Source organism: Notechis scutatus, chromosome 9, assembly GCF_049901735.1.
Source record: "Notechis scutatus isolate UNSWTSFEM ecotype Mainland chromosome 9, rNotScu1.2, whole genome shotgun sequence".
Lineage (NCBI taxonomy): Eukaryota > Metazoa > Chordata > Lepidosauria > Squamata > Elapidae > Notechis > Notechis scutatus.
In genome coordinates, this window is record NC_142017.1 from 22345008 (window position 1) to 22359426 (window position 14419).

The following is a 14419-nucleotide window of genomic DNA, read 5'->3' on the forward strand; positions in this document are numbered from 1 at the left end:
GCAAGACACCCCCAATAAAGGAGTGGTTCTGCAGGTGGTGACCACAGACCACTTCTCAGGTCCTATGCTTTCTGGCTGATGGTTTGGTCACTTTTGAATGCTGGCGGTGCTGTCACTCTAGTGGTAGCATGAGACAGACTCTACAACCCACACATGTGGCTCAGGTAGTGCAGCTCATCCAGGATGGCACATCAGTGAGAGCTGTGGCAAGAAGGTTTGCTGTGCCTGTCAGCATAGTGTCCAGAGCATGGAGGCGCTACCAGGAGACAGGCCAGTACATCAGGAGACGTGGAGGAGGCCGTAGGAGGGCAACAACCCAGCATCAGGACCGCTACCTCCGCCTTTGTGCAAGAAGGGACAGGAGGAGCACTGCCAGAGCCCTGCAAAATGACCTCCAGCGGGCCACAAATGTGCATGTGGCTGCTCAAACGGTCAGAAACAGACTCCATGAGTGTGGTATGAGGGCCCGACATCCACAGGTGGGGGTTGTGCTTACAGCCCAACACTGCGCAGGACATTTGGCATTTGCCAGAGAACAACAACATTGACAAATTTGCCACTGGCGCTCTTCACAGATGAATGCAGGTTCACACTGAGCGCATGTGACAGACGTGACAGGGTCTAGAGACACCGTAGAGAACGTTCTGCTGCCTGCAACATCCTCCAGCATGACCGGTTTGGCAGTGGGTCAGTAATAGTGTGGGGTGGCATTTCTTTAGGGGGCTGCACAGCCCTCCATGCGCTCACCAGAGGTAGCCTGACTGCCATTAGGTACCGAGATGAGATCCTCAGACCCCTTGTGAGACCATATGCTGGTGCGGTTGGCCCTGGGTTCCTCGTAATGCAAGACAATGCTAGACCTCATGTGGCTGGAGTGTGTCAGCAGTTCCTGCAAGACAAAGGCATTGATGCTATGGACTGGCCCGCCCATTCCCCAGACCTGAATCCAATTGAGCACATCTGGGACATCATGTCTCGCTCCATCCACCAACAGTTGCACCACAGACTGTCCAGGAGTTGGGGGGATGCTTTAGTCCAGGTGTGGGAGGAGATCCCTCAGGAGACCATCCGCCACCTCATCAGGAGCATGCCCAGGCATTGTAGGGAGGTCATACAGGCACATGGAGGCCACACACACTACTGAGCCTCATTTTGACTTGTTTTAAGGACATTACATCAAAGTTGGATCAGCCTGTAGTGTTTTTTTCCCACTTTAATTTTGAGTGTAACTCCAAATCCAGACCTCCATGGGTTGCTAAATTTGATTTCCATTGATAATTTTTGTGTGATTTTGTTGTCAGCACATTCAACTATGTAATGAACCAAGTATTTAATAAGAATATTTCATTCATTCAGATCTAGGATGTCTTATTTTCGTATTTCTTTTAATTTTTTGAGCAGTATATTATATTTTCATTTTGGGAAGTTGTTTGCACAGAATTTTAAAAACTTCCCATTACTTCTGAATTACTAAAACTAGGATTTTTAATATCAACGTTTTAATCCATTTGATTTACTGTTTTGGGATACCTTGTGCTGATTGTCCAAGAGATGTTGCTGCCATGTGATGGACAATGTGGGTTCTCCTTTGCCAGAGGTCTTCAGAAAGGTTAGGCGGCCATCTGCCAAAGAACTTCAAAATGGATCTTGTATTGAGCAGAGGGTAGAGGATGGATTACACGACCTCTGTGGCCCTTCCAATTTGGTGATTCTGTTCTCTTTATAACTAGAAGGACTTTCTTTCTAATCCCAGTTTCGCAATATGAGGGATTACCCTCTAATGTACATATGGCAAGAAAATATAATAGGAAGAGAACTACCCTGTTTCTCCAACAGTACGGCCTCCCCCAATAGGAAGTCCCAGCATGTTTTATAGGCATGAAATGAAATTAAGCCCCTCCCCCAAATTAAGGCCTATATTAAAACATGTGAAATGGGGGAATGGCGGTGGGGGGTCTTGCGTTAGGAAGTACTTTTGTTGCACACCCGGATATGGTGCTGCCTGCACTGACCCCAATACGAAGTGCCCCACCAACGCCGAGGTCAACATCCAAGCCATCGCTGCCCGCCCGCCCAAAGATGCAAGGGGAGGGGAAATTAAGTGTCCCCCGAAAAGACGGCCTAGCCATTTTTTCGGGGCTCAAAAAGAAATAAGACCCAGCCTTATTATATGAGAAACACGGTAACAGATTATCCTCTCTACCTCTGGTAATACTAGAACTTAGATTTTGCCTGTTTCTAGACAAATGTAATAAATTCATAAAATTAGTACCATTTTCTGATTTTCCAATAGGCTACTATAAGCTATAAGATTTCCTGGTGGCCTCCCATCCATATCCTAACTAGATGTGGTCCTACCGAGCTTTTGAGATCAGCCAAGGTAGCCTAACAAGCCACATAAGAATTCTGACACATCTTTGAGTATCCCCCCCTCAGTATCAGTGATGGGCAGATAGGAAGAAGCGATACTGTATCCAAAAGGAGAGAAATTTAAAGTGACCCCCCCCCAAAAAGGAAGAATAAACAGAAAAAAGCTAATCAGGGAAATTCCTGTCCGATGTCCAGTTTCCTTGCCTTGTCAGCTGAGGACATCCAACTCCAGTGAAAAGCCAGCATGGAAGCCCCTCCTCCTTGTCCCCCCATGTCAAGAAGAAAATAAAAGCAAAAGCTGGCAAGAAAACCAACTTGCTTCTGAAATAAGCGGCTCCTTGGCAAAAATAACGAATTCCCATGTGAGTTTAGCAGCCATGCTCACTCATGCACAGCAGCACGTAGGTATAAGCATGTTCATACCCACCTCGCTCGCTCGCTCACTCCCTCCAGCAGAGCAGAAAAAGATGGAAAGAGAAAGACGGGAAAGAGGAGGGAAAAAAGTGGGAGAAGAAATTAAAAGTGTACCCCAGGGGTTGGAGGCATTTGCACCCCGTGGCCCTTCTGTGGGAATGTCATGTTTTCCTTTAAATGAGAGACCTGCAGGACGCTCGTGGAGAGGGGGGTCTGCAGACCGTTAACAAGGTCTAATGTGCCTTCTGCTTTTTTTTTTTGTCTCCAAAGGTATTTGTATCAAGTGTGGAAAGGGGGTATATGGGGCCAGCCAAGCTTGCCAGGCCATGGGGAACCTTTACCATACCAACTGCTTTACATGCTGCTCTTGTGGTAAGTTCCACATTTATCCTTGGACAATTCTTAAGTTCTCGTGCCCCTGTTAAAAACTGAACCCTGCCAGTCCTGATGGTTTGGTCTGAGTTTTGATTAGTGCAAAAAGCCTTATCGTGAGAAGGAAGGGGGAGGTCGTGTAGAAGGTGTGCAGAGGGGTTAAGTGGTGTGCAAAAGTTATGATTTTGCCAGAAATGGGAAAGGAAGGACGGCATAGCCGTGGCGAGACAAAGCGGCAAAATATGTATCACAATATCTTGCATTTTGTACTTGTCCGTGTCCATGGGACAGAAGTACTAAGGAACTGAGCAGAGCTTGCATCGTTACATGCTGAGCAGGGGTGGGATTCTACCGGTTCAGACTGGTTCTATAGAACCGGTTGTTACGATTCTGCGCAGTTCGGAGAACCAGCCAATCGTGCCCCTGGCTGGCCCCGCCCCTCTCCACCCGCTCCTCCCCACCCAGTCAGCCCTTATTGCACATGGACGACATTACGCGCATGCCTGACATTGCTGACTGCATCCTCCCCCGCCCAGTCACTCCTTACAGTATTCCTTTATTTCTTTTGTCCTCCCGACGCTATGCCAGGATCTCCTCGCTGTCTTACTGCTTCACCCAGGAGGCCAAAAATGGAGCACGGAGGGGTGCTGCGCCCCACACAGTGCTCCGTTTTTGGCCTCCAGGAAACCACCTGGAAGCAGAAGCAGCCTCTCAGGAGGCCAAAAAAACAGAGCGCTGGGGCGTGCTGCAAAAAAGGCCACACCCACCCAGTCACATGGCCACGCCCACCTAGCCATGCCCACCTAGCCACGCCCACGGAACCAGTAGTAAAAATTTAAATGGTATGTAGATATTGTTCAACGTTTTCTTTTATTGATAGATTTGGGTTTCTTGTTCAAAAAATGTGGATTGCTTGGTAAGAGAACATTTTAGTCCTGTGTAGCCTTTGGCCAGTTTTTCTCTGCCTTCCACACAGAATGCTTATTTTTTGCAATGATCTGTATACAGACAACTTTTTTAAAAGAATGCTCTTCTACTCCCTTCCCCCACATTTCTTCCCACTGCCCAGAACTTATATTTTTAACATTCTTTGGATGCTAAAAAAAAAAAAAAGATCTCCAGCGGCTGTGGGAATCAAAACAATGTGGGACCCAAATGCCCCATCTGGCTGATCAGAGCAGCTTGGCATGAAGCCTGCTCAGAATTCCTCCTGTGAAACGGAAGGTTTCCATATGAGGCTGTCCAAAGAAAATTATCCTTGGAAATCCTTGAAGGAAGGCTGTCGTTGCCCCTCACATGAGCGCCGGGTTTTATTTTTGTTCATTCTTAATGTCACAAAATGGAATTGGATCCATAATCCACAACGTGACGGATGTTAGTTGGTTGTAGCCTCTCTAGCTTTGTCCTTGGCTGATGTGTGTGCTTCTCCAGCTCGCCTTTTAGCCATTTTGACAAGGTGGTTTGAAGGATGTGCTGGATTAGGGAAGAGGGGTACCGTTTGGCGACTTTTCTCTCAGGGTTCATAGCAAGGAATCACAGTCACTCATGATGAAATGGTGGCCAAAAGGTTGTCTATTCCTCTCAAGCTACTGTATGCTTTCAGGGACAGTGCCACGTAAGTCCTCTGGCACTGCAGAATTCCTAGGTCAGGTTCTCAAGTTGATACTTGACTCATAGGGAAGACGAGATGAGAAGCCTTCAAGTGCACCTAGCGGAAGAGTCCATACTTGTAGGTTTGAAAACTGCCCTGATGGAAAACTTGGGAAGTAGGGTTCCTATAGAATGTAGTTTGGGGAGTGGGAATAAATCCACACCATGAATACATGTGCAGTTCCTACATATTTTAAGCTTCTGGAGGATTCTTGGACAGGTTCTTGCCCTCTATAGTACGTCCATAGTTCAGGCTAGCTCAGGGTATCAGCAGGCCTCCATTGCTGTTCTCTGTCCTGGGAGGCGTTTTAGGATCTGCAGAAGGAGGTGGGGGTGGTCCAATTAAAAGGCAGCCCAAAGTCTGTGCAGATAGTTAGATCTTGGAGGCCGTCTTCCTAGTAGGGTCCCTTTGGGGGCAGTCATCTTCCTGGTAGGGGTGAACCGGCTTCCTTTTGTCTTTCAAAGACTGGTAGAGCTGCTAAAGGCATTCAGGGGTGCAGGAAATTAGTTCCTGGGATGACCCTGCATAACTTGGGGTTTTGATTAAGGGGGACTTCTCTCTCTCTCTCTCTCTCTCACACACACACACACAAACACACACACCACAAATAGGTGACCTGAGCAATCTAGTCCTGCCGGAGAGTCCCATGCCTATTCCCCCACACGTTTTCAAACAAATCAGTGAAGGTACATGAGCTAAAACTCACTCTAATAAAAAAAGCTGAAATTTTCAAGAAGTTGCACGTGAACCAATCCAATATTTTATGGGATTCCCAATATTAATATTGGCATTGATTTTTTTATATAATTTTATTTAATTATTTTTCTTTAACATCCATAAGTGTTTGGTGGACAATGTATTACCAGTATTGGCAGTGATTGATGTTGTTGAATAAAACAATGTACCTTTTAAGAGATGCTCCAAATACTAACTTTGGTGAATGAATAATAAATATAGGAATTAGATATAAAATATAATCAGTGTAACCACCCCAGATTCTCCTATTCACACCTGTGTGCATTACTTCATTCTTAAAGAGGGATTTTTCCAACCCTTCCGTGTCTTAACACTAACACCATCTTTACTGAGGACAGAGTGTGCATTGGGGTAGAGCTTTTCAAGGAACAACTTGCATTCTTCGAGGCGTGCATGTATGTGCATGCAGCGAGGTGGGGTGAGGGGGAACAGGGCTGCCTCTCCCATGCTTAAATTGTCAAATTGCAGACTGGGGTGAAATATAACTGAGCAAGTCAGTGACCTCAGCCTCCAAGAATGCTCCTTGTTTATGTAGCGCTCCTGCTAGTTTAGCAGCAAGCCTTTTGTTCTGCGCAGACATGGTAGGCCAGGTTTGTGTTTATTGGCCAGCCAAAAGCTTGTGCGATATGAGATTTGCATCCTAATACTTGTTGTAACAAGACACATGCAGCCCCTCAAAAACACAGCCAGCGCTGGGATCCTTTTACTGTGTCTTGGAGATGGGGAGTGGTTTTTGAAAAGATCGGCTGCAAAAGTTGTGAATGCTTCCTTTTGCAGAACTCTGATAAAAAAGAAAGAAGAAAGAAAGAAAGAGAGAGAGAGAGAGAGAGAGAGAGAAAGAGGAAGGAAGGAAGGAAGGAAGGAAGGAAGAAGAAGAAAGAAAGAAAGAAAGAAAGAAAGAAAGAAAGAAAGAAAGAAAGAAGAGAAGGGGAGAAAGAAAGAAAGAAAGAAAGAAAGAAAGAAAGAAAGAAAGAAAGAAAGAAAGAAAGAAAGAAAGAAAGAAAGAAAAGAAAAGAAGAAAAAAAAGAAAAGAAAAAAAAAGAAAAAAGAAAAAGAAAGAAAGGAGAATTGCACTGGCTTAATTTTGTTTTAAATAGCAACTTTTGCCTCCAGGTTCTGCCTTGATTAGGCAGGAACTTTCTTATTCAGAGGCCTGAGACTTCTAAAGTATTTTGGGGTCTTTTGAGGTACTGAACGACTGGAATGCACACTTGCTGTAGTGCAGGAATTGTGAGAGTGTATACTTTCTCCTCAGGATTGTCCTTCCCTTCACCACAAAAGGCTTTTTTGGCTTGTCCTGGCCTCGTATCTGATGCATCTCCAGTTCCATTTGAAGACCACCGGGGTGCTTCTGCATCAAACTTAGCATAAAAGAAAGTGTATATCTGGGGAGAGGCCTTGTTGATGTGGTCCAGGTTCATGAGGAATGTTATTTTTATCTTCCTGTCACCCAGGAATAAGAGCATGTGAAAGAGAAGGAAAAACCTGCAGCAAATGCTTTGCAGACGCCAAAATGTAGTTTCGTCTGTGGAGAAGAATTTGGACACCAGTCGTTTCTCCACAGATTCTCCCCCTTCCTCCTTGCATAAATTGTTTATCAGATACAGCAGGGGTCCCCAAACTTGGCAACTTTAAGACTTGTGGACTTCAACTCGCAGAATTCCTCAACCAGCTATGCTATGCTGGAGAATTCTGGGAGTTGAAGTCCACAAATGCTAAAGTTGCCAAGTTTGGGGACCTGAGATACAGTAATAGGAAAGAGGGTCAGAGCAGACCAGTTAAGTGTAACCTGGAAAGACTTTGCTCCTTGCCAACACTCTGGTTTTGAGCAGCTTCTGTGCTTTGCTTCCTTTCCTGCCAAAATAGTGGCTTGGTTCTCATATATTCTCAAAGGAATGGAGGGTTTCCCACAGGGCAGATTCCTAGCACATTTCCAAAGTTTTAGAGAATTGGTCACTGGGCAGATACCCTTAGATATTTGGCAGCAATGATTTTTATCCTCTATTCTTTCTTCCTGAGGCTAAAGGTCCTTTCATTGTTACTCATAAGATAGTTTGCCACACCCTTCACCATCTTGGTAGCTCTCTTCTGGGATTGCTCCAATTTGTCATAGTCCTTTTTTTGGAACTCCGGTACCCAGAATTGCATATAAGAATTGCAAATGGGAACTGATGAGGGCAGATGAGAGAACAATCACTTCAGGTGATCGGAGCCCTAGACTCTTGTTAATCCATCCCCAAGATCTTCATTAAGGATTTAGGGGACTGGAGGCGAAAACATATAACGAACGGTTGCAGGAACTGGGCTTGGCTAGTCTAGTAAAGAGAAGGACCAGGGGAGACATGATAGCGGTCTTCCAATATTTGAGGGGCTGCCACAGGGAGGAGGGAGGGGTCAAGCTATTTTCCAAGGCACCTGTAGGCCAGACAAGGAATAATGGATGGAAACTGAACAAGGAGAGATTTAATCTGGAAATAAGGAGAAACTTTCTGACAGTGAGGACATCAACCAATGGAACAGCTTGCCCTCGGAGGTTGTGGGAGCGCCATCAGTTGAGACTTTCAAGAAGAAATTAGACTGCCATTTGTCAGAAATGGTGTAGGGTCTCCGCTTGGGCAGGGGTTGGACTAGATGACTTAACAAGGTCCCTTCCAACTCTGATTATCTGTTAAATCTGTTAAGATGCCTTTCCTATTTTTGCAGCAGCATCACTACATCCCTGGTTCATATGCAACTTGTGTTCAACAAGGACTCCTTGTTTTCACTTGCTCATTTGTATGCCTTTCATTTTTCCTACTCAAATGCAAAGCTTACTTCTCCAATCCCTGTCTACTCCTATTTCAGCCCACTGGCACATCTTTGGCCAGTCCTTCACCTTTCTGACTTTCTTGCATTTTGAGCAGGAAGTCTACAGCTTACTCCTGGGCAGTTGGTGGCCTGCAGGAAGTCATTGGCAAAGAAGGGGACGAAAGTTACCAGGGGTTTGGAGATGCTAAGGGCAGGAGCAAGCAAGCAGCAGGCATACTACAAAGGCCTACTACAATTGGACTCCACCTCTAAAGAAGGCCGTTCTCTTGATACCTCATGAAATGTTGAAGGGACTTTGATAAACATTTTGGGGTGAATTGAGTCGTAGAATGAATAACAGAATTATTACCAGTAGCAATTTTGGAGAGCGTTCAATCCAACCTCGTCCCAGTGCAGAAATCTGTTACTGCAGCATCTCTGACAGTAAACACATCTGTTTAAGGAGTCTGTTGCCTTCCAGGGCTTCCTGCTCCCTTGGAATTGTTTTCCTGATTTATAATCCAAAGTTGCTTTGCTTGCTTGCTTGCTTGTCCTGCCTCATGGACAGGAGCAGTTCTGCCTTGTCTTTTGCATGATAACTTTTCAGATACTTGAAAGTGGTGATTGCATCTCCTCTCCAGGCTGAATATACCCAGCATCGCATTTCTACCATTCCTGATGCATTTGTTCTTCTAAGTCCTTTTTCATCCTCTGAACAGTATGATTGCCTTTCCCAAAATGCGGTGCTCAGAAGTGGGGCTTTAAAGGCAAAATGAGCTGCTCCATAGTTCTTCACCTAGACTGGCAGGTGTGAAATGGAAAACCACGTCCAGTAATTTCCGAAAACTGGTCAGGCCACATTACTATGCCAGAGGTTCTAGCCAGATAAAACCACAGCAGGAGGAGGAAGGAAGCCGTGCATCTGGAAAACATTCTTGAGATGGAGACTCGTAACAAAGCTGAGAAGCAGGAACTTTCTTTCTGGAATAATTGGTCTCTGCCCCAGAATTCTTAGAGCAGAGGCATTGCAGGATTCAGCCCCAAGCATACAGCATCTCCGAGGAGTCTGTAGAGCAGGGGTCCCCAACCGCCGAGTCCGCGGACCGGTACCGGGCGCGGAACAAGCCTTACCGGGCCGCTGGTTGCTGGCGCCGCCATCTTTTTGGTAAAAAAGCAATTTTTCGCAAAAAGATGGCGGCGCAGTTGGTGAGCTTTTCCGGGTGAAAGCCATTTCTACCGAAAAAGCTCACCAAGCGCTGGCGCCACCATTTTTGACGAAAAATCACTTCGGTGACGTCACCGGAAGTGATTTTTCGTCAAAAAGATGGCGGCGCCCAGCTGACGCCGGAACCGGGCCGCGGCGTCGAAAAGATTGGGGATCCCTGCTGTAGAGGACAGGAGAGCTTTCGAGGCTTCTCCCCTTTCCCTTCCAGCTGTTAGGCCTGCTAGCTTGGCACCAGGGTGGATAAAAAATCAATGATTTTGTTTAAAAGTTAAATCTGACTTTTTTTTAATTTAAAACAGATTTTTTAAAAATCAAATTTATTTTAATCAAATGCTTTTGGAGTAAAAATCTATCTAAAGATAGTTTTCTATTTAAGATCCATTAATAATTTAGTTTATTCAGCATGAAATGGAGTTAGTTATGTAGCATGAGGCTGTATACACTGCAATATTTACATTTTTGGTAAACTCATTCAATGAATCCAAGCTCTGCAAGCTAAATAGAAACCTTCATTTTGTTTGCAAATAATAATATTAAAGATCCTAACTACCAGCAAGAATGAGTCCTTATATTTAAAGAACCCGTCATTTCAGATCCATCATGGCAGCGCCTGTTAGTGGGCATCCACTCACCTGCTGCCCACCGTGTCCCTCATCTTGTGGTGTCCCTGCCGCATCACCAGCTGCTATCCCATTGAAGTGAATGGGACTATTGGTGAGTCAACAGCGGGTTAGAGGAGGAGCCACTGTGGGACAGAAATGACAGTTGCTCTTTAAAAATTATGATTTAAATCAACTTGATTTAAATCAAATCCACCTTGCTTGGCACTGGCTGGCTAAAATGGTGGACAACAGGAGAAATGAGCTTGCTGATATTGCATTCGGGTAGCTGAGTCTGCAGCTGACCTCTGCCACTTAAATTCCGGAAGTTCCCCTAATTTTTTATGGAAACTCAGTTAAATAATTTAGCAACAGTAAATTCCATCCTCCTAAATTAGTTTGTAGAGATCTTTCGGTTCTCCTGTATGTTGATGACATAGTTAGTCTCTCATTGTCACAGTGATGCAAAAGGCCTTAAAAATCCTTCCTTCCATATTGTGAAGAAAAAATATGGATGGTAAATTACCAAGAGGCCTAAATTGAGTAGCTGGTTTACTAAGCATCTCAAGTAGTTTAGAGTCGGGGCCTCCAACCTTGGCAACTTTAAGCCTGGAGGACTTCAACTCCCAGAATTTGCTGGCTGGGGAATTCTGGGAGTTGAAGTCCTCCAGGCTTAAAGTTGCCAAGGTTGGAGGCCCCTGGTTTAGAGGGAGTGCCACAGCTATATTGTCCTTTTATTTTTCTAAAGGTGGACACTGTATTCCACCTTCCTTAAAATTATTTGAGGCAATAACAATGTGGTTCTCAGCTGCCCAAAGAATGAAGGATATAGAAGGATATAGAAGTACCAAATACAAACCTACTTTTCAAATCGCTATTTAAAGTTACAACCGCCAAAACATCTTAGGGAGATTGTTTACGCAAGCGAGATTCGAACAGCTTGATACAACGGTCAGATATGGGAGATTCCATTCTATACCCTATAATGGACGTCTTTGCATTTGTGGAACGGCAGAGGTAGAAGAAGCTTTAGGGTTATAATTTAAGAGAGTATCTGTAGTTCTGGGTTGAGCTGTGGAGTCCTTGGTGCTCACTGAGGTTGGTGCTGATGAGCATGGAGGGGTTTGCTTCTGCTTATATGACATCACCTTGCCCTGCCACTGTTAGTGGGGTATGTGGTGGTTTCCCCCTTGGTAGTTCCTTGGTTAGGGAGGGTGTTGTCTTCTGCTTGATTGTTGGCTTGATGTGAATCCCTGCTTATCTGGGGCTTATTGTCTCTTTTGAAGGAGTGTAAATGTAGTTTGTCTATATATCGACAGAGGTCTGAATGCCATGCTTTCTGCTTCCCACTTTTCAAGATTTAACTTTGTCTAGGACTGGGATGGCAAACCTATGGCACGTCGCCCCAGTTCAGCTCTGCGCATGCGTGCACACGCCTCCTGCCAGCCACCTGCCGTCTCTCAGGTCTCTGCCGTGCATGCGCAGGGGGCGTAGCACATCTGCATGGGTCATGTATGCATGTGCATGTGCAGGGGCAGGGCGCATGTGGGGGAGTTGTGTGTGCATGCATGGGGGTGCACGCCATGCACGTGTTGGATTTTGAGGATGTGGCGCGCGCACTTTGGAACTTGGTGCCAAAGGTTAGCCATCACTGGCCTTGGTTTCCAAGTTGAAACTATGGTATAGTCCCATGTTGGTGAACCGATGGCATGCATGCTAAAGGTGGCAGGCAGAGCCCTCCCTGTGGACACACACGCCCTCACCAGTTGCTCTTCTGGTGCGTGCTGGCCATCTGGTCTTCGGTTTCTGACACTCTGGCACACACACATGTGCGTGCGCATTCCGGTTTGGGCACTCGGTGCCGAAAAGGTTCGCCATCATTGGTATAGTCTGTCTGTGTGGTGAGAGAAAATAGGTACAATATCCTAATCAAAGAACTACTAAGGAGAAAATCCACCCACAACACTAACGGGGCAAGCTACTGTAGGTAAATAGGGAGCAAATCCCACCTCACTCCCACTGATGAAGTTACCTAGTCAGGTAGGTAAAATGTCCAGTAAGCAAACAACCAAGTTAAAATTACAGTTAGGAACCACAAGGACAGACACCAGGAATGCCACTGTAAACTACCAGTTGAAATTAATCTTTAACCTGATGGTTGATCAATAACTTTCAGTCAACCTATATCAGAGGAAAAATGTGCTGCGGGTGTTTTCTCGAGTGAGGAAATGCAGAAAATGAGATGTGCTGAAGCAAAACAAACATTCGTGGTGGGTAGATGGGTGGATTCTTGACGTGGGATGACAGCGAGTGATTGGCATGGCACCAAAATAATGTAAATCTTTAAGGCGCGCTTGACCATTAAGCCAGCTGATGACTGCCAATCCTTAAAAAAATCATAGACATGCAGAGAGCATAGGCCTGAGCTAATTTTGATGCCCTGTCAAGTAGTTTATAGAATCATAAAAGTTGAAAGGGGCCTAAGAGGTCATATACTCCAACCCGCTGCATACTGCAGGATGTGTTATACTATACCATCCAGCCTTTGAAAACCTCCACTTTATTTTCTGAAAATGAAATTTTAATTAGAACTACAAACACTTGGATAAAAGTATGACCCCAGAAGCAAAATGAAAAGCATCTCCTAGATGTCTCACCGGCCCTCAGTAGTACCATCCACTGTCGTGTCCCTTTGGGCTGCCTGAGGGAGTTGGAGACATGGGGTGCCTGTTGTGTGGTTCTCTCGGTGCTCCTTTTCAATAACTCCATGAAGCCACCAGCAGACTTCGTCAGTAGGAGAGGGTGCCCAGTTGCGCAGGTCTGTCATTAGCTCTCCGAGGGAAGCTCTTGAGGTTCTTTCCCAACCTCTGATGGTTGTGGGCCTGGCTGGGGAAGGAGAGTTCAATCCGGCCAGGACTAAGGGATGATGGGCTTGAGGTTTCCCAGATCTGGGAGCTGAAGGATTTCTATCTTTTGTTCTAGATGGGGTGACACTGCTTCACTCAGACTTGGTGCCCAATCTGAGGTTTTTCATGGACTCGTAGCTTCTGCTGGAACTTCAGGTGGCCGGGTGGCAGCATTGCCTGGCGGGTGCCTTAGCACAGCGGTTTGCCTTGTTTACCAGTTGCTTCCATTCCTGGACCAGGAGGCCCCGCTCATTGCCGCCTCCTGATGGGATTATTGCAGAACATGGAGATAGCCTGGAAAATGATCTGGGAGCTTCCGTTGGTCCAGAATGCAGCAGGGGTGCAGCATTATATGGCCCCACTATTCTGCAAGCTGCACTTGGCTTCTGTAATAAAACTTGCGCGGAACCCTTTTAGAATGAAACACAAATAGGCTTTAACCCCAGGGAAATACATTAACAAAATGTAGAAGTAGGAAGGTGAGACAAGAGAATTGGAGGATGATTCAACCCCTTCCAGCCCCCTTCATGAGAAGTCTGAATTCCACCTGTGTAGCCACACATTTGATGAAATTGTTTGCATTGGTGTTTTTTTTTGCTGATGTGGGGATTATTTTTTCCACAGTCACCCTTGTAAAGTAGACTCATCTCATTTTGTATATGAGGAAACAAGCTGTTCTCCTCCACCTCCTCCCCTGCTCCACTCCTTCACGTTGTCTGCAGGCAAGTTCTTGCTTGCTTCAAGCTTCCATCTGGGTGTAGATCCTAAACAAGTTGCTACAAGCCATCTCCCCTTAAGAGCCTGGGGGGGGGAGACGGGGACTTTTTAAGTCTGGGTAAAAGAAGGCCTGAGCCAGCCTTCTGCCTCCTCCCTCCCTCCCCCAACCCTAAAAATATTCTTCCATGTAGTCCAAATTCCAGTAGCTTCTATGATTCTTGGCAGGAGAAGGCAGAGCAGACGATAACAACAGAAAGAAGGGGGAGGAGGGCTCGGCAATTATTGGATATAAAATGAAGGCTCCAGTGTCATTTCAGAAAAACATAAAATATTAACCCTCCGTTCCCTCCCTTCTCTCTGCAGGGTGGGCTAGAGATGTTGGGTTGAAAGGGCCCCAGAAGCTCCCTGACTTTTTTTCCCCCAAAGGGAACCGTGGCTTGGAAGAACCATTCGGGGTAATGGCTGGGTGAGGGTTAGTAACAGAGCACGGATAAGTTGGAAAAAGTAGCCACTGCATCTTTGCAACTTTGGGGATCCAGGCAATCCCCCCACACACACATTTTACAAGCGCCATAATTGGGACTGGAACTTCCATGGCTAAGCGGTGCAGCCACAAATGGGA

General features: G+C 45.8%; 1 protein-coding gene across 1 annotated transcript in view; it reads left to right on the forward strand.

Moving 5' to 3' along the window:
- Positions 1-14419, forward strand: part of WTIP (WT1 interacting protein) — a 52985-nt gene that overhangs the window by 14841 nt on the left and 23725 nt on the right. The window contains 1 exon segment of the mRNA XM_026680158.2: positions 3055-3156. Coding sequence (XP_026535943.2) covers positions 3055-3156 — 102 coding nt within the window.